The 22,767-nt window shown below is 33.1% G+C and overlaps 1 protein-coding gene, 1 long non-coding RNA gene and 1 pseudogene across 2 annotated transcripts; 2 read left to right on the top strand and 1 right to left on the bottom strand.

Annotated features, from left to right (window-relative positions):
- On the top strand, positions 11,222 to 12,102 carry LOC110268397. Its single transcript, XM_021114524.1, has 3 exons — positions 11,222 to 11,424; positions 11,463 to 11,740; positions 11,879 to 12,102. The coding sequence occupies exons 1-3, from the start codon at positions 11,222 to 11,224 to the stop codon at positions 12,100 to 12,102; spliced, it is 705 nt and encodes a 234-aa protein (XP_020970183.1).
- LOC110268029 lies at positions 17,401 to 18,385 on the bottom strand. Its single transcript, XR_002356044.1, has 3 exons — positions 18,159 to 18,385; positions 17,899 to 18,061; positions 17,401 to 17,675 (listed from the first exon to the last, which is right to left on the bottom strand). It is a non-coding gene; the product is annotated as an uncharacterized LOC110268029 (long non-coding RNA).
- On the top strand, positions 21,113 to 22,473 carry LOC107622083 (annotated as a pseudogene).

Here is a 22,767-nt window from a genome sequence, read left to right as displayed (position 1 = left end):
CATGGTATTTTAAATAAAGTCATAGATAAAATTATATTAATGATTGTAAAATAAAAATTTTAATAGTTTTTTTAGTTTATTTCATTATGGAATATTGAATGAAGTAATAAATAAAATTTTATTAATGCTTATAAAATCAATAAATAATAAATAAAAGTTAGTTAGTATAATTATATATTTTTTTAATTTAAATTATGTATTATGAATATGATTAGTTGTGTTGGAAAATTAACCCTAATTGAATACAAATTAAATCATAATAAAAAATATTTTTTATAATAATCTGGCGTTTTTATATAAAATCTGGTTAAAAAAAATTTATGATTCTATGTTTCTTTATTATAATTTTTTAGAGTTTGTTTTTTTTATTTTATTCATATTATTCATATCTGAGCCTACTAAATATAAGCCTACTTAACACATCCTTTAGCGGACAAGCTACTTTTAAAGCTGGGCCACACGAAGTTGGTCTAAAAGTGAGAAAACCAACCCGTGTAGCCTTATTCATATGGGTCGAACTTCACTTAGATGCGGGTTCCTACACCCACATCTGACCCAACTTGGGGAGCAAGTTAGACGCTCTCCTACTACTTCGGTTATCACCACTAAGAAGATAACCAAATCAAACTTGGGGGTAATTTGCCACACTATAAAGGAATAACTGCTCTTGATCTTCAGAAATCATGTCCAAGAAATGACTAAATCTTACTTTTCTATTCTATAAATACACCAAAATTCAGGTACTATTTTCATCCAATCTCATTTAAAACCTGCTTAAACTCTTGATGACTTTGGCATTGGAGTCCCTTGCAGGTACCCCCCATTACCTTCCAGGCAAGGACGTTAGATAAACCACCGTCCCGACAAGCAAGTCAAACCTCTCACCCAAAGGCGTTTGGAACTCATGTTCAGGCCCAAATCCACCTGGGTTTCAGGTAACACCTTGGAACATTGGCATCGCTGTCAAAAAGCTGTCAAAAAACTTGGAAAGTCACCTCTAAGATTGAAAACAAAGGTAAAAGGGACGGCGAAACGACATCAAATTCTGTTCTCACACTAGAAGTCGCAGCCAGAATTGTCGTACTCCATTCGTAGCACCCCTTCCATCTCCACACCCTCACAATCAGCTTTGCCAACCTTTACCTCAACCTCAAAACTCCCACAGCCTGAACTCCATTATTCACATACCTCATGCTGAAGTTGAAGGACGTAGCACCGACAAAATTCAAGGGCTGGTGCACAACCACTTTGGCCAACTCGAACCGTTGGAATATGCGTTGGCCTAACAGAAGGAACTAAGCATTAACTTAAGAAGGAGATGCAATGAAAGAGGGAGGCTAATGAGAAGATCAAGAAACTAGAGACAGAACTGAAACAGGAAGCAAATCTCCAATTGTTAGTATGACGACACCAACTAGTACCATGGTGGAGACGACACCTTCTCGGAGGCCATTATATGGGCAGAAATCCCCAAAAGCTTCAAAAGCCTAGAGATAACTCTATACCATGGGATTACCAATCCAAAGAACCAGCTCAGTAACTTCAAAAGTTGGATGTACCTCGCATGAGTATTAAATGAAACTCAGTGCAAGACTTTCTTGACCATTCTCACAAAGGCGACCCTCAAATGGTTTGATGGGCTACCACTTAGGTCAGTAACATATTTTGATGATATCGCTCATTATTTCTTAACTCACTTCTCCATTCAGAAGGACAAGATGAAGCATGCTCTAAGCTTATTCGGGATAAAACAAAAAGCACGGGATTCACTCTAAGCCTACATGGAGATATACAACAAATTCTGCTTGATATATAGCACTTGCTCGCTGAAGTAGCTATCATAGGCTTGATAAATAGATTGAGGGATAAACCATTCTCCCAATCCATCTAGAAGCGCCACCTGACCTCCATGGCTGACGTGCAAGTACGAGTTGGGAAGTATATCAACATGGAAGAAGCAGCACAACTAAGAAAGTCCTACCAAGCTCAAGACATTAAAGAAGTCTGGGATAGCAGCAACCACAAGGATAAAGACAAGAGAAAATAAGAAGACGAATTTTTTCATAACAAAAGATACCATTCCTAACCCCTAAAGAGTTTCGCTGGTGGAAGTTTATAGGGACATCTACAATGTTGAAAAGCTCCCACCACCTCGGTAGATCAAGAGCAAAAAAGGGGCAATAAGATAGAGTACTATGAGCATCATCGAATATATGGCCATTATACCAATAACTGTTACAACCTCAAAAACATAATAGAGAAATTGGGTCATGATGGTTGGCTAGATAAGCACATTGCCCCTACCAGGTCGAACAATCGCAGAAGACAGGACTCTGACAACAAATGGGGTTCTTGTGAGAAGGACAAGAGTGAAGACCAAGAAAGGACCCTGAAAAGGCACATCCATGTGATGGAGGATTTCTAAGTCGTCTCAGAAAAGACATCTCAAGGAGGTCTACCAGGTCAGGATAGGGAATCAAGAAACTGACATTCTCGGCCAAGATAACCTAGACGTGATCACTATGGTGCTAGCAAATGCCAACTTGTATTGAACCTTGATTCATCAGGGAAGCTCAAAAGATATTATATTCATGCCGGCTTTCGAGAAGCTCAAATTGGAGCCCAAAGATTTGAAGGACTATCCGAACACATTGTTCGAATTACGTGATACCTCGATTCAACCATTGGGATATATCACCCTCTACACGACCTTTGAAAAAGGGCCAAAGAGCACGACTATAAAGGTCGACTATGTGGTTGTGGATACCCCATGACCTACAATACTTTGATAGGTCAAAGCACCTTGAATCAACTTTCTACCGTGGTCTTAGGCCCCCACTTATGCATGAATTTTCTAACCAAGAACACGGTCACCACGATGAAAAGAAACCAAGCGCTTCGAAGGAGGTGCTACAATGAAATTTTAAACTTGAAAGGACAAAAAGATGGATGAAAAGTCTCTATTCTTGAGCTTAAGAGACTAATGAAAAAGGAGCAGCTTCAGCCATAACCCGAGGAAAAGATAGAGAAAGTACAATCAGAGACAACTTAGAGAAGACAACCAGCATTGGAAAAAACTTAGAAAACAAAACTTAAGTAGGAGCTCATTCAACTACTGCGCAACAATGGTGACCTCTTTGTATGGAAAGCCTCTGACATGCCAAGTATAAAAACCCGAACTCAAGACTCATAAACCAACAGTGTTTCTAGGATCCCAACCTATTCAAAAAAGAAGGAGACAGTTGAGTAAGGAACGAACCAAAGTCGAGAAAAAATAAGTACAAGCCTTGCTAAAAGCTGGGTTCATTAAAGAAGTCGAGTTCCCTCTATGGTTAGCCAATGTAATGTTGGTCAAAAACTAAAACAGTATGTGAAAGATGTGTGTGGACTACATCAACCTCATCAAAGCTTTTCCCAAAGACCCATACCCGTAATCAAGCATTGATGCTTTGGTGAATTCAAGGTTGGAGTATGAGTTCTTGTCTTTTATAGATGCCTACTCAGGATACAATCAAATCTCGATTTACAGTCCAAATAAAGAGAAGACCTCATTTGTCACTTCAAAGGTTAACTATTTCTATGTGGTTATACCTTTCGAAGTAAAGAATGCGCGGGCAAATTTTCAGCATCTGATGAATAAGGTTTTCTGACCTCTTTTTGGAAACCTTATAGAAGTCTACATGGACGACATGGTGGTAAAGACAAAGGAAGCCTCCTTGTTGACTTTTGACTTTTCGAAAGTATTTGCCATAATAAGATAACATGGGATGTGACTAAATTACACCAAGTGCACATTCGCTGTGGAAGCCAGGAAATTCCTCAAATTTATGTTAACCCAGAGAGGAATAGAGGCCAACCCCAAGAAGTCCTCAACCATCAGCAACATGAAGAGTCCAACTTCCATCAAAGAACTACAACAATTAAAGGAAATGCTTACTGCACTGTCTTGGTTTCTTGTAGGCTCAGCATTGAAGTTACCATTCTTCTCTATCTTAAGAAAGGACTTCGACTTCACATGGACAGAAGAATGTGAAAAGGCTTTCCAAAAATTCAAGGAATACCTAGCACAATCCCTGATTCTCTCAAAACCTAAGGAAAGAGAAAAACTCATCCTCTACTTGGCCATGGCAGAAAGAGTAGTAGCCTCTGCTCTTATCCGATAAAATGAGGAACGACAACATTCAGTATACTTTATAAGCAAAGTACTCTAGGGATCCGAGCTTCATACTGGAAGATAGAGAAGTTCGTATATGCCATCGACTTATCCTTAAAGAGGCTCCGACCTTACTTCCAGGCTCAAGCAATACGAGTCGACACCAACTAATCGATGAAGAGCATCCTGCAAAAAATAGACATCACTTAAAAGAATGCTACAATGAGCCATATAACTCTCTGAATTTGACCTGAGGTATGAAGGCCAGATCGTTATTAAATCTTAATGTCTAAATAACTTTGTGGCAAAGTATGCAGACAAACTCAATGAGTGGACCCGACCACCTGGCACATCTTCGCCCTCTAACAATCAGACAGACTTCGACATGTTGGGAAAGCAGAAGCTCAGAAGGTCGTGATCCACAGTGATTCACAAGTCGTCACCTCCTAGATTAATGTCATCTATAAAGCTAAAGATCCCTGAATAAAGAGATATCTAGAGGTAACCGTTAAACTTCTGTTTGCATTTTAGGAAGCCATAGTCCTACATATAGCCTGGGAAGAAAACAAAAGGGCAAATTTCTTGTCAAAAGTTGCAAGCACCAAACCCGAAGGCAACAATAGAATCCTGATATAGAAGACCTTGCAAGAATCTTCCATCTCAAAAAGAGAAAGGAACTTCAAAATTCATGGCAATATTGGGACAAAATTTAGGATGGATAACATTATACATCGATGTCCTCAAGTTTGACATACTCCCGAGTTATCCAAAGAAAGCTAGAAGACTTGTCTGAGAAGCGCAACACTACACGATGGTCAAAGGAACTCTTTATCGATGAGGTATATCCACCTTGCTACTTAAATGTCTTCTGACTTATAAAACAGGAAAAGTACTAGAAGAAGTAGATAGCAAAATCTACGGCAACCATCTCGCTTGGTACCAAATCTCTTACCAAGAAGTTGTTAAGAGTTGGGTTCTATTAGCCGACTTTGGAGAAGGATACCACAACCTACTTACCAAAAATCCTACCATGCCATAAGCATGCAAACTTCTATATGGTACCACCTGAGGAAATGATTAGCATCATTTCCCATGACCATTCTCTAAATGGAGAATGTACCTACTCAGACCTTTTCTGCAAGCACCAAGTTAAGTAAAGTACTTGATAGTTGGAGTCAACTACTTCATAAAGTGGATATAAGTCGAACCACTATCCTCCATTATAGCTCGACAAAGTCGTAGGTTCTTATGGCAAAACATCATAACTAGGTTCAGAGTCTCCTACTCAATTGTTACATACAACGGGACCCAATTCATCAACTCTTGTTTCAGAAACTTGGGCTCCGAGCTAAAGATTAAACATCATTTCACCTCAAACAAGCACTCGCAAGCAAATAGATACGCCAAGGCTGCTAATAAAGTTATCATCAACGGGTTCAAGCGACGACTCTACTCGGCGAAGGGGACATGGGCATAACAACTCCCACATCTACTCTGGGTATATAAAAAACTCCCCAGTCTACTATTGGAGAATCACTAATGAAGACTAAATACCGGTTTAAAAATTCGCAAATTGAAAGTTTAAGTTCGTTATGAGTATAGTTCCAAACTAGCAAATAACCCTAATCAAAGTTTAGTAAAGTTTTCACAATTTAAATCAAATAACCGGGAGTTTTAAATCCTGAGTTGTTCTTCCACGGAATTATAATTGGGTGTGCATATTATTGGCTATGAGAAAAAAGGGGTTTGGATCACAATAAACAGAAATTTAAATGGAAAGAAATTAAAAGAGCAAGAAAGAGATTAAACTAAGAACGATTAAAGCAATTAACTAGTAAAAGAACGAAAATTCAAGTGCTAAAAGGATCTTGGCAAGGGTTGAGAGTCAAGATTTTCTATCCCACTTAGTCAACCCCTAACATCGGGGGTAAGTCAAATAGGCATAATTGATCTTAATCCACAAATCCTAACCAACTCACTAATTAGGCTTAGTGAAAGAATAACGTTAGTGGAAATTAAATCAACTAACAACCTTAAATCACTAATCAATATCGGACATCAATGACTCAAGGTCACCTAACTACCTAAGTCCTCAATGAAACAAAAACATCACAATGAAAGAACAAAAATAAGTAAAAGGGAAAGAAACACCAACCTGAAAGTAGAATGCTTGGAAGTTGGAAAAAAAAAGCGACAGTAAGAGAACCAGAAAGGAGAGAAATAATAGAAGTTATGAGAAGGGAAAAAGCCCAAGTGAATTTGAAGAAGAAGAAAATGAAGTGACAAAAAAGTTATTTATAAGCTATTAAGAATAAAAGCATTTTGGCATTCTATTTTAAATGATTTTAAACACTGACATAGTAACCGATGGAAATTGAAAAGACGCGAAAAACTACGAAGTGTCATGCGTCTTTCAAAAATCACGTCAAGCTCCAATCTAACTATGATTACAACAGTATAACTCTTTCCACGATTTTTGAGGAGTTGCATAAATTCTTACCCGAGCTCCAACCTGAGGATCAAAACTCGAGTAAGGGCACCGTTCACATTTGGGCATACTAAATATAAGCTCAATCCACGTACCCTTTAGCAGACAATCTACCTTTAATGATGGGCCATACAAAGTCGGCCCATCATTAGCAAAACCAACCTATGTGGCCTCATTCATATGGGTCGGACTCACTTAGATGCAGGTTCCTATACCCGTATCCGGCCCGACTTGGAGAGCAAGTCAAATACTCCCGTCACTACTTCGGTTATCACCACTAAGGAGATAACCACCTCAAACATGGGGTAACTTTTCACTCTGTAAGGAATAACCACCCACTATCTTCAAAGGTCTTTTTCAAGAAATGACTAAGTCATGCTTTACTGTTCTACAAATACCCTAACACTCAGGTATATTCCTCAATCTAATCCCACTTAAAATCTGCTTAAATCCTTATTGACTTAGGTATCGGAGTCCCTTGCAAGTATTTTCCACCATCGTTCAGGCATGAACGTCGGATAAACTACCATCTCGACAAATTAAACAAGTTGGACCTCACACTCAAATGCATTTGGACCTCACAATCCTCATTGATTTTTCACCTGTAAATAATACTAAAGAGATTGTTAATAAAATTTTTAAAAAAGTTGAGACTTGCCTTTTTTTAATTAATTATTTAAAAAAATTAGTGAAATGAGTTATACCAACTATGTAATATTTTTTACTTTTTATTTGAGTGATGAAACATCATTGTTGTTGCACTCATACACAATATTGTGATGTAATATTAAAAGAAAATTATTAGGTGCTATCAGTACAAATTATAATTCTTACACTGATATATAATAAAATGATAAGTTATGAATGAGTGTCTATAACAAAGTCACTTTATCCGTATGTGGCATAAATTGATTAGAGACAGTAAATCATTTTATTCTACTCTTAGAGTACCTAATAATGACTTTAAAAATTATCTAATAAAACAATTTTTAAAATTAAAAAAATCATAAAAAACATAAATATAAGAATAAATTTAAATTTTATCAATATATGAAGTTATATTAAATTTTTTAATTTTGACAAGTATAAATTAACTTTAAAAAACACTCTACCTTTTAAAAGTGTGTAAGCACATACAAATAATTTTATTAAACTAAATTAATTATAATTTGTCTAATATATCAGTTACTTGATTTGGTTAGAAAAAATATCAAACTATTTTAATTAATATAATGATTTGTAATATAATTTATGTTGTTCAATTGAGTCATTTATTTATTATCATATTGAGAATAATATTAAAAATAAAATTCCAATCAGCTAAAGTAATAATTATCAAATTTGTTTCTTTTTATAAAATCTTGAGAGGTTTTAATTTTTCACCTGTATAAGAATGTGTTTTATTTTTATCGAAAATTAAATTAGTATATTTACAATATTTCGATAACTTCGTGTATTAATGCATCTTCTTAATGAATTTTTTTTGGACCCTCTTGATCCTTTTTTTTTTCCGTTCCTCTACCACCAATCACATCTCTGACCTACTCATGTTAACATAGCATAGATACATAATCAAACAATATTATTTGATGGATAATACTAAGGAAAAGAGTGAAATTTTGGTGAATAGTGAATTTTTTTATGATAGAAAAAGATTCACCAAATAAATTTACTATGTGCAATGCACATGTTCAATCTAAATTTCATAAAAATCTTCACTTTTCACCTAGTTTTTCTTTTCACTAGAGAAATTTTTTTATTTAACTTTAATCTTATAATGTGAAAGATTGAAGCCACGATAGAGAAAAAAACATAAGATCTAATATTATATCGTTTTGCTTTTATATTCAACCAAAACACAAGAAAAAATATTAATTTTTTCTTTCTACCATTTATGATACCATATGTTCATTAATTCATTCTTTTATTTCAAATATGTGTTTTTATGTTATTATATTATTGACTATTTTTAAGCTAAATAAATCTTAACATCATTGATGTATAATTAATAGTTATCATTTCTCATCTATTATTTGTACAATCTTTTTTTATGGAACTTTCTTATTTCTCAATCACTAATCACATTTGTTTATAGACAATTTTTTTCCTTTACTTTTCTTTTTTATTTTGATTAGAGTAAATTACATGTATAATTTTATTTGTGCATTTATTTAGGCATAGATGTATGAGATTAGATGTAAAGAACTATTTAGGTTAATAAAATTGTGAGATACAACTATTTTTGTAATTTAGAGTATGCGATAATGATTTCATTTTCAATTATATTTTTATAAATAATTTAGTGAGACATATATTCATCAAGTATATAACGTGGTTCTGAAAATCGAACTGGTCAGAAATTGGTGATGCCAATAATTCGGTTCTACACTCAAACTGCTCATGCCAAAACCGAATACAAACCACTGAACCGGCCTGGAATCGGCCAGTTGAATTGATGGGGAACCGATCGGTTTTCCTAAAACGACGCCATTTCGTTAATTAAAAAAAATAAAAGAAGAACGCGTTGCTCTGCCCCTAGGGCTGCACATGGATCGGATAATATCCACATATCCGCGGTAATTATCCGCATCCGATCCGAATTTTGCGGATATTATCCGATCCGCAGAGCCATCGGATCGGATCAGATCCAAGCCGCACTATGGTAGGATCGAATTGCGGATTTAGCAGTGATATCCGCAGATCCGATCCGCAAATCCGCATATCCGCATGTCTCATATAAATAGCATAGTTTAAGAAAGTAAACCTTAATGTGATATGAATTTTATGATATCTTTTTTTTAATTTTTTATGTTGTACTTCAACTTAGAATAATTAAACTTAAATCTTGTGTTATTATTTTTTTTTTTGTTATTCAAGAGAACTTTTATTGATAATATTTTAGGAGTAAATAGGCTCAAACAGGTGAAAAATGAATTTTATGGATATTTTTTTGTAAAAATAGCCAAATAGAATTTTAAAATAGTTTTTTTTAAATTATGCGGATATACCCGATATCCGATCCGATCCGATCCGCAAGTATGCAGATCGAATCGGATCGGATCTGGCCTGAAAAAATGCGGATATCGTATCCGATCCGATCCGATGAGTACAGTGCGGATCGGATAGAATTTTAGGCTATATCCGATTCGATCCGATCCGTGTGCAGCCCTATCTGCCCCAACCCCATCCTTCGTTCAATTTCGTTTAATCCTTCCTCAACTCAAAGAAGAGAAGGTGAACTGAAAACCCTAGTTTACTTCCACAGTTCCATGACAGCCGAACGAAGTGAGCGACTGCTGCCGTCCGTGGTTGTCTGAGGCTTCTTTGTTCGTCCTGTCCTCAACCCTCTGTTTGCTCTCTTCTTTCTTGCTCGGCGTCCATCCTCCATCGTCTTCGTCATGCTCGCCGTCGTCTTGTCGCTGTCGTCTTGTCGCCTTCGTGTCGTCACTGTCGTCTTGTCGTCCAGCTCTCCGTCGCACTCAACCCCTTTCGAAGGTTAGTGGCAATGCTCAGAACAATTCATTTTTCTTTTTATTCTATGTTCTGAAAGTGAAATCCTTGATATGATTATAGGGATTTTGTGTTTTTGTTGAAATTATTGATAAGCTCTGGCTTTGTTATGCTGTTGTGTTATGTTTTTGACTTTTACTTTATTATTTGATTTCTAGCTCTGTTGTGTTGTTGTTTTTGACTGTGTTGATGATTTATTAATTTCAGATATGGATGATTTTTTGTTGAATAATATTTGATATATGGCTATGCTGTGCTACTGCTATTTTTGACTGTGTTGATGAGTTATTGATTTTAGTTATGGATGATTATTTGTTGAATGATTATTTAATTTCTGGTTCTACTATGCTGTTGCTATTTTTGGCTGTGTTGATTTATTTATTTTACTTATGGATAATAGTATTAATCAAGAAGCAATTGCTAATTATAATACATTTGTGGATAATAATTTGCCTACCAATCCTCCTATTTTGAATGATGCTGATAATCCTAATTCTCCTAGTTCAAACGATAGTCAGTCACAAGCTTTTTCTAATTTAAGGAGCAAAACAGATCTAGCTTGAAAATATGTTGCTTTATAAGCAGTGAATGAAAAGCTATAGTATCAATGCTTATTTTGTCTACATGTTTTTAATGAAGGTGAGATTCACAGAATGAAGAAACACTTGGCAAAGATTATTGGAGAAGTTAAAAAATGTCCTAAAATTTCATATAATATGGAAAAATAGATGGAAAACTTATTGAAAAAAATTCAGAGCAACAAAATAAAGAAAAAAAGTAAGCTTTAGTGAAGAGGGTGGTGATGAGATAGAGGATGCAATTAATGAAGGAATAGCTCAAGAAGAGCATAAACGTAATTGGAGTTAGCAAGTGGTTGGAGGCGATCCAAAAAAGAAAGCCAAAATCATTCCTCCTATGTTTGCACCAAGAACAACTCTAGGAGCTCAAACAAGTTTTAAAAGTGTTTTTCAAAAGAAAGAGGCGATACACGAGATTGATAAGCAGTTTGCTCGGTGGCTTTTGGATTGTAGAATTTTCTTTAATGCAGTTATGTCATCATTTTTTCAAGTATGCTGGATAGTGTTACTGGTGTTGGACCTGGTTATAAGGGTCCTTCTTATGATAAATTAAGGGTTCACTTGTTGGATGATCTTAAAAGAGAATGTCAAATGCTAGTTGATAGTTATAGGAGTGCATGGAGAGAAATTGGATGTACCCTCATGGCTGATGGTTGGACAGATCAAAGACAAAGAACATTGATTAACTTCTTGGTGTATTTTTCTAAAAGTTTGTACTTTGTGAAATCTGTAGATACTTCAAGTATGGTAAAAGAAATGCTTCAATGTTGTGTCACTTGTTTTTTGAGGTGATTGAATGGATTGGCCTTAATAATATTGTGCATGTTGTGACTGATAATGCAACCAATTATATTGTTGCTGGTAGGCTTATCAGTCAGAAATATGAGAATATCTATTGGTCACCATGTGCTACTCATTGCCTTAATCTTATTCTGAAAGATATAAGTAGCATGGCGCATATTTCTAACCTTGCATCACATGCTTCAAAAATTACAGTATTTGTGTATAATCGTATGATTTTCTTATCTTGTCTTAGAAAAAGACTTGCTTGAAAAGAAATTGTATGTCCTAGTGCAACTCGTTTTATTGTATTTATCACATTGAAGAGTGTCTTTGAACATAAAGCTGATTTGCAATCATTTATTGTAGATTCATACTTTACTGGTCACAAATTAAGAAGTGCTAATGGTAGAGCTGTGAGTGCTATTATTTTGGATAGTAAATTTTGGGATGATTGCTTTACTGCATGTAAACTTGTTAGCCCTTTGATTAAATTGTTGAGGATTGTTGATGCTAATGATAAACCATCTTTGGGATATGTATATGAAGAAATGCTAAGGATAGAAGATGCAATTAAAGAGATGTTTAAGTAAAATAAGACTGCATATCAGCCGTACACATATATTGTCAACTCAAGATTGGACAAGCATTTGAAGAAAGATCTTCATGATGCAGCTTATTTCTTGAATCTTGCCTTCTTTTTTTATGAAAATTATAAAGAAGCAGCTGATGTTATGCAAGGTTTACTTGACTCTTGTTACCTTGTATTTCAAGTATAACAATTTGAATTCAGTTGAGGCAATGAAAGAAATACATTTATATAAAGATCGAAAAGAAAGCTTTGATAGACCAAAAACTATTTGAGCTAAAAAAAACGTAAGCATGGTAAGAATATTTGTTTCAGAATAACTTGTTTTTATGCTTTCATTTTCTTAATTAATAACTAATAATATGTTATGGTTTTATAATTGGTAGATAATAGTGGAGGTTGTTCGGTAGTTCTGCTCCATGTTTACAAAGGATAGTTGTTCGCATTCTTAGCCAAGCATCTGTTTTCTCTAGGTGTGAGAGGAATTGAAGTCTTTTTTTATTAGATTCGTACAAAAAGAAGAAATAGATTGAAACATGATAGACTAAATGATATTATTTATGTTACTTATAATTTTCATTTTAAATCCAGGTAATATATATTTCATTTCATATCATATTATTTCATATGTAAACTTTATGAAAACAAATTTGTAAATTATTAATTTTTCATATGTTGTATTTCATATCATCATATTATTTCATCTGTAAACTTTATGAAAACAAATGTGTAAATTATTAATTTTTCATATGTTGTATTTATTTTTTAGGAAGGAAAAAGAAAAGAGAAAGCAAAAGATATAATATGATCCAAATATCCAATTGATTATGAAAGCATCAATTTGATTAACTTTTGGGTAGCGGAAGAGGTTGTAAAGAAAGAGCATGATCTTTTTCCTAATATAGAAGACTTATTGCCTGAGTATTATAGTTTATTTTCTAATAATTTAGTAGAATATTGTTAGTTTTTAATATAATGATAACATGTATATTTTATTAGATAATATTAATGCTGATTTATATCAGAGTGGTGGTGGTAGTAGTGGTCTTTATGCTGCATCGATCTTTTGATTCTTCTATTCAAGAAGGTGGAAATGAAGGTGAATATGATCCCAACGAAGCAAATCTGTAACAAGTTCTTACGGATTTGATTGATTGATGACAAATTTTCATGTTAGCACTTAATATTTAGATTTTTTTTATTATTTAACTTTTGAGTTTGTACTTTGATAAGGTCATATGGCTTTGGTTGATGACATTTCATGTAGTTTTAAATTTAAAAATATTTTAAAGTTTATATTAGACTATAATTATATTTTAGGGTGTTTATTTATAATTTATTTATTATTTTATTTTAAAATAATTTTTCCAGTTGAACTACAGTCGAACCGATTGAACCAGTAAAATAATAAATCAGTAGTTAGAACGGTTCAATGACCAGTCGATTTTCAGAACCATGATCTAAATATAATGAAACCAACATTGTCCAAAATAAATATTATTGTCCAAAACATATAATTAAACATTGTCCATTTTTTTTGTTAAGATTGTCTAAATTTTTAATCAATAAAATACAGTCTAAATTATAATTTAAAGTAAAACAAACAAACATTTCAAATACAATCAAGCACATAAGTAACGTTCTAAATTTAATTATCATTTTAAAGCTAAAAATTTGTCTCTTCCCGTCAAAATCTATCAAAAATCCATGAATTAAGCGATGCGGGTTAAACAAACTTTTCTATTATAACTACCTCCTATTTCTAACCTGGTCTATCTTTTTTGGTGAGTTAACGAGAGATAGTCTGGCAGATTTTGGCCTTTTTCCAAAATAATAACACTAAAAAAAGTTAAGACAAATGTTTAACCACATGGGATGGAAGAAACCCAAGACAAAGAATCATGAAATAAAATATTATTAGTTTTTTTTCTTATTTTGTGTTTATGCAAATTAAAATTATACTCAAAATGTTCAATATTATATTTATGAATTATATGTATGNNTATATAAAAAAGTTATAATTGTACAAACATTTAAATATTATAGCGGTGAAATATATAAAAAAATTATAATTAGAACAATAAATATTAAAACTTGTAACATTTGTTGAAGGTTGGAATTAAAAAAAATCAATTAAAAAATTGATTAAATATAAAATGATACTAAATTCAATAAATAAAAAATTATTAGACTACGAATACAATTAAATTAATATAATTGAATGCGGTTTATTGTGGTTAGAAACATACGATGGTAGTCAATTGAGCAAATTTCATTTTCGGTAAAAATGCTACTAATACTTTTGTAAAATATTTGGGAGTCATAGTCTCCCATTGCCAGAGAAAAGTTTCGCTTCTACTTGTAACACGGACAAAATTCGTCTAAAATAAGTCCATGGATTCTTTACTCTCATTTTTATGTGGAAGTACTGTTAATCCAACTAAAAATATTTATAAATTGAAGTTCATTTTTTTTATTTTTAAAAAAATTAATAATTAAAATTCTGCTCTTCTAATTTTATTTTTCATACTTTTTTTCTTTTTCTTTTAACCATAATTTCAGAGATGAGAGATATTTTTGTTAGGTTTTTTTCACTTTTTTCATTAATGCTCATGTTGTTTTTCCATTTTTGCAGCTATCATGCTGCCTGCACTCGGCACCACCACCACCACTTCTACTGCCGCCACACCACATTTTTCGGTCCCTCTGTATTATTGTGCTTCGTCTCTACCCCTGCGAACTACTCAGGTCATTTTACTTTATTTTGTTTTAATGCTTTTTTTATGGCAATTTTTGTGAATTTGGAGATTTTTCTAATGTCTTTGCACCACAGTTTTTATTTAATTTTATCCCTCCGCCCTGCTTTTTTGCTTTTTCAAAAAGAAATTGCGGTAAGTCGCTAAAGCAATCTTAAGTATGTGAGACATGAGTGCGAGAGATATATCATGCAGAATTGATCTTTCTTTATTAATTAGAAGTTAAATCTTGTTGTCTACAGAATTGTTAGACTTAATAATTGATTAATTATTGTTTTGTAATGTGTTTGCATAATCTTGTTCAACTTCATATGGATACTTTCTCACTTGCTTCTATCTTTATTGGGTAAGAGCAAATTCTCTCCGCCTACAAAAAAATTTTCAGAGATGGTTCTCCTGTGGCCATCAGAAGTATTAATGTGACATGCTGCATACCTGAGAAAGTTGAATTCTTGAAGGGATTGAGCCTGCTAACCTCACTGAGACATAAAAATATTGTAAAGATGAGAGGTTTTGTTGCTCAAGTAGTAGAGGTGAATGTTACCTTGTCTACGATTTTGTAACCAGTGGCACTCTATATATCTTGATATGGAAGATGGAAGTGAAAATGTGCTTGAGTCGTCTAAGAGGGTTTCCATCAGCAAGGACAATGCAAAAGGTTAGTTTTTTTTCTGACACCCAATATTTTCTAAGAAACTCATTATAGATCAGAAAATTTGCCTCTTTCTTACAACAAGGTATTTTTCTACTATTTAGTATTTAACATTGGTTACATGAATTAAGACGACTATTATGACCCTATTGTAAAGATTAAACTATAATCATTATGCAGAATGAACATAAGTATCTATCTGGTTGATATTGAGTATTTGCTAATCCTTTTTAACTAGGTTTTGGATATCTGCACAGCAATGAAGCAAGCAAACCTACAATAGTTCACCAAAATATTTCAGTCGAAAAAGTTCTTCTTGACAATCAGTTTAACCCATTGATCTGGATGCTGGGATCCCTAAGTTTCTAGCAGACGACATTGTTTACTTGGCACTGAAAGTTGGTGCTGCCATGGGATACCTAGCTCCTGAATACATTACCGCTGGATGCATCACCGAGAAGAGTGATGTTTTTGCATTTGGTGTCATTGTTCTTCAAGTCCTGTCTGGGAAGACAACAGTAGGGGATTCAATCAGAATGACAGTTGAGTTTTTCAGATTTGATGATTTCGTGGACACAAATCTAAAGTGAAAATATTTGAAACCAGAAGTAGCAATTCTTTCAAAGATTGCAGTGATGTGCACTCATGAGCTTTTTGAGCAAAGACCAAACATGGTAGAAGTGATTCAGGAACTAAGCATGTATTCTTCTCATTCTTCATGATCTAGAACTTTCAGTGAGTTTCATAAGTTCCTAACACATTTGATTCATTCATGACCATGGTTTTCTTTAGCATATTCACTGAATTATCCATTGCTAAATTGCTGTGAACTTCAATAGAATCATGCTGCTTCATTTCTACACACAATTGAAATTGTTGAAGAATGTTCCTTTATTGAAAATCAAATAGCTTCCAAATAATGAATTAAATTGTTAATAATCTTGGTGGAAGCAATTTAACTGTTTCCAAAATAAGAGCATGAATATACCAACGTCAGATAGAGGCAAGAATCTGCACTATAAGCATACGAATCATAGTGGTATAAGCCACAAATTCTTTGTTGACAATTTTCATCAAACACCTTATACACATCATCCATTCTCCCATATTTTGTATGATAGAAGAGTCCTACAGAAAGTATCCACTAATTATAATAGTTTAGTAGTATGGAATTGTGCAAGTAAATGGTTTAGTGGTTTACAACTGTTCAGTTTGCTGCAAATTTTTTTCCCTTATGCTCTTTTGCCGAGGGAGCAACCACCTCTTCTAAACTAAAACATTGAATTCTTAAAGAATAACTTAACTTCGGTTTAAGTTATTAGTGATTTATATATTATCGTAACTAATTATTGCTGCGTATAATAGATACAATATAACTTAATCCAAAGAATGAATAATAACAAATTTTAAACATATCCTGAATTTATAAGATATAATTGATCTATTTTAAGTTATATAATACAATATAACTTATTACAAATAATTCTATAAAGTTACAAAGTACAACATCAGTCATAAAATAAAGTCACACAATTATTACACCAGAATATTATTCCAATTTTTGAGAACCAATTGCACTTTTCCCTAGTCAAAGTTATTGTGTGCCAGTCAGCTTCAAGTTCATAAAGCAATTATGAATAAACTTATTTTTCAAGACCATTCTACTTGAAATACTCTAGAGCTTTATATTTAGAATACAATTATCTATTGTTGGTTCAATAATAACTCCTGCTTTCATCTTGCACTTGTAAAAATGCAAAACTTCTTTTCTGCAAATAAAAGAACAAACAAAGGGGGTAAGATGAATGCCAATACAGTGAAGTAATATTTAGGTCATTCACCAGATAAATGAATTTAAATGAGAAAGCACTAACAGATAAATATTTTTTGTTATATAATTCAGATTGTGAGACTATCCTTATTACACCAGTGAATCACTTTTTTTGTTTCCATACTTCAAAACCAAAAGATCCTAAAAATCACAGCATGTCACAAACTAAGCACAACAAGAAAATAATGATGGAATAAATCAGAGATTATCTATAACATCAATGTCGAGGCAATGATCACTCTATGAAATCTTCTAATGCTTTAGACCAAATTTGACAAAAGATAGTGGTACCAAAGAAGTAAAAAATGCATTCAATAACATTTGGTCTCCATCACAATCTATTCGGCATGTATAAACAGAAGAAAAATGTCGCTTAAATGATATATAATACACAAGCTCATAATTCTGTTTTTCAAAACAATCTAGAGATGATTATTTACAATGACAAAAACATGGAACAATTGAACACCAACTCCAAAGGAAGACACAAAAAGCTGCTACTATTAGTTTCTTAATGGTTCAAGTTATTATATGTTAAAATATTTGGAATGGTTGGGGAACCTGAGCAGTCTGTGGTGGAACACATAAAATTAGGCTGTTGAGATTGTTGGTGTGGTGTAGGAACACCATATCCTCTTCCATATCTAGGATCAAATTGGTGTTGATAGTTTTCAGAATATTGAACACCAGAAATTCTATGTGGCGCTTGAGCATATATTGACTCCTAAAGAATAAAAAGAGGAGCAATTTTCAAGTAAGTCAAGAATCTACTTTGAACAAAATATAAAATGCCAAATAGCATAGTTAATTAAAGTTACTACCTGATAGTAAGTTCTATTATAACTAGAGTTATCAGCACCATAAAAGAATCCACTGTATCATTGAGAATTATCAAAAGCAGTAATTTTGATATCTTTCTCTGCAGCAATGATTTAAAGGGGGAAAGATAAGAACACTGAGATGTGCAGAAAATTTCAAATCTTGCACAAAAAATGAAAATGCTAGATGATTGAAGAACAAAAAGAAAATTAAGGAAAATTTGGTAAATTTTTTATCAGAAACTTTGTAAACTTGCACTTCACAATTAGCATGACTATAATTAAACCAGAAAGTTAATGTTAAGAAATTTAAACTATATACGTCACAACTTTATACTAGTAGATTTGATATTGTGACTCCTAGTGCTTCCTAAGTATCAAGATTATCAATTCTACCAAGATGAGTGTTGGGAAAAAACTCAACCAAGGTTCAAAACAGGAACCTGTCTAACAGCGGAAGCACCAAAAATAATTTTCCCACAACCTGTGCGATTAAATAGGCAATACAAAGATACTCCAAGCAACAATTATAATGGCAGAAATTAAATAATCAGACACCAGAATTTTAACGTGGGAAAACCCCCAAAAGAGGGACAAAAAACCCATGGGACCTAGTCCAGAAAAATCTTCCACTATCAGAATAATGGGTACACAAACAGTCTTTCTAGTGACACTAGGGCATCTCAACAATCAACAAAATACATCACCAAAACTGGTGGAATCAACATAAACCCTCCACAAAAGTGGGTATCTCAAATCAGACAAAAGAGAAGGCAATACAACTAGCAAGTTATATCCTAATGTTCATCTCTACACCAGGAATAACATACTAAAATTTCATAAGAAATGGATCAAGTTTACCAAGTCAATGTGATCAAGATTGACATGCCATTTTCCCCCAATTTCTCTTCTCCTTCGACGGCGTGCTTTCTGTTTCCTTCTTTCTTTTCTTTTGAAAGAATGAAAAGGTCCAACTCTCTCTAACTCTCTCACCGTGGCTTAGCCACTTTATCTCTTTATTTCTTTTTTTTTTTTTAAAAACTTGTGGGCCCCACTTGGTTGGGGACCCACTAACAATGAGGAAGCTATTAAGAGAAGAGAAGACTTAGAAAGTGGTGAGAGAGGCATAAATCATGGTCTCACCCATAGCAAGAAAATTGCTCAGGTATCTATTTCACTCTACACTGTATTTTAGGCACAAAATTTAAGATTGATGACCAACGAACACAAACATGGATTATTACGTTGTGCACATTCTAGAGATATATGGATACATCTAATCTAACCATGTTACATGTCATCAAATTTACAGCTTTCTTTTGGTTGTGATATGTATTCTATGTGGAAGGCTATGGTCAAAGGTAGTGCAAACTATCATGATTCTCACAAATGCAAAATATCATCACCGACATATAAGGATGAGAAACTTTTAATTGAAAACTGGTTTACTATACAATTCTTTTGAAATCAAAACAACATTCATGTAAAACTATTAAACTCAAATAAATTTATTGCCAATCAAAATTATACATTTGTACACTTCTCAAAAGGCATACTCTGGCAAATAATTTTATAAAGATTATTATGGGATCCTACCAGAACAAGAACTTTCAAATTCCGTTAAATAACAAACAGTGAATTAGGAATGCAGAAGATGAACAGGGCCTATTCTCCTTGCTCACAACTGAAGCCTGTTTTCTTCTTTACTAACACTGAATACTGAACACAACTCTACTACATTAGGATGACAGGAAGTACATTTGATTGTGTATAACTAAAATTAAATGCTACGAAACGAATCCAAAATTAATTAAGATAGTTCTTTGTTAGAAAAGATTAAGATTTTCAATTCTCATGGGACATGTTTGATCAATTAATTCTTTATGCAAACACATTACAAAATAATAATTAATCAATTATTAAGTCTAACAATCCTATAGGCAACAAGATTTAACTTCTAATTGATAAAGAAAGACCAATTTTGCATGATGTATATCTCTCAGACTCATGTCTCACATAATTAAGATTGTTTCAACGACTTACCGCAATCTTTTTTCGAAAATGAAAAAAGCAGGGCACATGGATAAAATAAAATAAAAACTGTGGTGCAAAGATAATAGAAAAACCTCCAAATTCACAAGAATTGCCATAGAAAAAATATTAAAACAAAATAAAGTAAAATAAAAATTGGATAGTTTGCAGGGACAGAGACGAAGCACAACAACACAGAGGGACCGGAAAGTGTGGTGTGACGGCAGTAGAAATGGTAGTGGCAGTGCTGAGTGCAGGTAGTAATAGCGATAATAGTAGCAGAGATGAGAGAAGAACATAAACATTAATAAAAAAATCCTAATAGAGACATCTTTCATTTCTGAAATTATGGTTAAAAGTAAAGAAAAAAATGTAAAAAATAAAATTAGAGAAGCAAAATTTTAATTATTAATTTTTTCAAAAATTAAAAAATAGAATTCAATTTATAAATATTTTTAGATGAGTTAATAGTACTCCCACATAAAAGTGGGAGTAAAGAATCCATGGCCCTAAAATAAAACTCCGCCTATTTTCACCACTAATCACGTACTCCTCTTTTGACACTGAGTATACCACGTGTCCGAAACTTGGATTAACAACAATCCAAAAAGAATAAGGTGTGCCAACAACCTCAAGTAGACTACAAGCAACTTACTGAAAACTTAATACTTGTAAATTTTTTTTAAAAAAATATCATTTAAAAAAACATCTTTTAAACAAACCCTTAATATAAAACCCTTAATAATATTGGAAGAATTTCAAGGGTGGCAAGTACTTGGTGTACCTATCTGGTTGCCTTGGTCCATTAATCTGTTGCAAAAATAAATTAATTTCATGTAAATAAGATTCACTTCTCCATGTGAAAGACGATATTAAAGAACCATTCTGTTACAAATCAGATTCACTTATTTTAAAGTCCAAAATAAACTTCCATGAGAGTGAACTTGTGGTCCAATAGTGAGTGAGTGCACTTGTTAGCTACTATTGGCTGATATTGCCTTGTTAGCTACTATTCACGCTCTCTTTCTCTCATTGCCTGCGAGAACTTGTTTTGTCTTCCACTTCTGTATGTTATCTATTCCCTTTTTGCTTAAGTTTTCCTTTCATCTTGCTTTTCTATTCGCCTTTCCATTGCTTGTACTTGTAGATTCGGATCATTGATTCAATATGTGCATTCTAGGATTCATTGAATGAACAAGTTTCAATTTTCAACCTTTTGGGTTTAATAATGTGTTTTCTGGAGGAGAAATAAAAAAGATCTTGAATTTTGGTGGTTAGATAGTTTGAATAATGTTGTAAAAAAAATTTGAGAGATTGATTGAAGTTTCTAGCTTTAATTGTGTAAAAATCAGGATTTGAGCCATGGGAAAGAGGAAATCATCAACAAAGCCACCTTCAAAGAAGCGAATGGCTAAACTTGACACTGTCTTCAGCTGCCCTTTCTGCAATCACGGCAACAGTGTCTAATGCCGAATGTAAGTGATTTCGATTAGCGTTTGTAGAGGATTCCATGCTTTGTATTTCCTTGGAGGATTAATTGTTGGGATTCTTTTGAACAGTGATATGAAGAACTTGATAGGGGAGGCTTCTTGCAGGATTTGCCAAGAGAGCTTTAGCACTACTGTCACAGGTTTATTTCTGAAAACATCAAAGTTTTAACCGATCATCTGAATTCATATTCAAGTTTGTTTTTTATATCTGCTGATGATCCTAGAATGTTTGTTGTCTTTTGCAGCTTTATCTGAATCAATAGACATGTAAGTTAAATATTTCTATAGAAAATCTCTCCCTTTCCCCCTTCTTTCTTCGCTTAGTCTTACAAACACAACCACTTGATTGACTCAAGAAGCTTCATTTGAACAATGCAGATACAGTGAATGGATTGATGAATGTGAACGGGTGAACAACCCGGAGGATGATAGTGGTTTTTGGCTAATTTTCTTTGGTTACTAAACATTTTTGAATGAGGAGTGCTAACGACCAGTAATTTTTGTGTTTTGTAACTATTAATTGGCCATCAATAATCTTTTTAATGGTATGAAATTACATCCAATAGTAGAAGATCACTCACTTTTTTTTTAATAGTTAAGTACTGGACACAAAACACAAAAATTGCTAGTCCCTAGATTTTTTTTTTCCGAATAGTTAATTATATTTTTCATTAAAGAAAGACAAGGTCTTACGTGTTAGGATTGTTTAATAAAACGTAGTTCTAAAAGTGTATCATTACGGACGAGGTTTTCAGTATTATCCTTGTCTTTTGAATGAGATTGGTTATATAAATTAAGGATCATTCTAGTGTACAGATTTTCTTTGTATAAATCTTATACAGAGTTTTTTAGATTTTTTTTTTTGTTATAACTATTTTTTGTTGAACATTGACTACGGTTTTAAAAAAAAGCTATAATTCAAGTGTTTAGCGGTTAGCATACCAAATTAAACTACGTCCTTCAGATTAGAATGAGTTAAAATTTGTGACATGTTTTTAGTTGGTTGACGAAAAACTTAAATGTGCATACAAGTGAAAATAAATAAATAAATAAATTTTATATTTATTTATTTTTTAATTATTTATATTTTC

Source organism: Arachis ipaensis, chromosome B10 (genome assembly GCF_000816755.2).
Source record: "Arachis ipaensis cultivar K30076 chromosome B10, Araip1.1, whole genome shotgun sequence".
NCBI classification, from domain to species: Eukaryota; Viridiplantae; Streptophyta; class Magnoliopsida; order Fabales; family Fabaceae; genus Arachis; species Arachis ipaensis.
This window is presented reverse-complemented; position numbering and strand designations above follow the sequence as displayed.

Bases quoted from the DNA above. Each gene is read 5' to 3' on its own strand.
- LOC110268397 (XM_021114524.1), top strand. From the start codon at position 11,222: ATGCTGGATAGTGTTACTGGTGTTGGACCTGGTTATAAGGGTCCTTCT. The intron at 11,425-11,462 runs GTATTTTTCTAA...TGAAATCTGTAG, and splicing joins ACATTGATTAACTTCTTGGT to ATACTTCAAGTATGGTAAAA. The intron at 11,741-11,878 runs GTATGATTTTCT...CATTTATTGTAG, and splicing joins TACAGTATTTGTGTATAATC to ATTCATACTTTACTGGTCAC.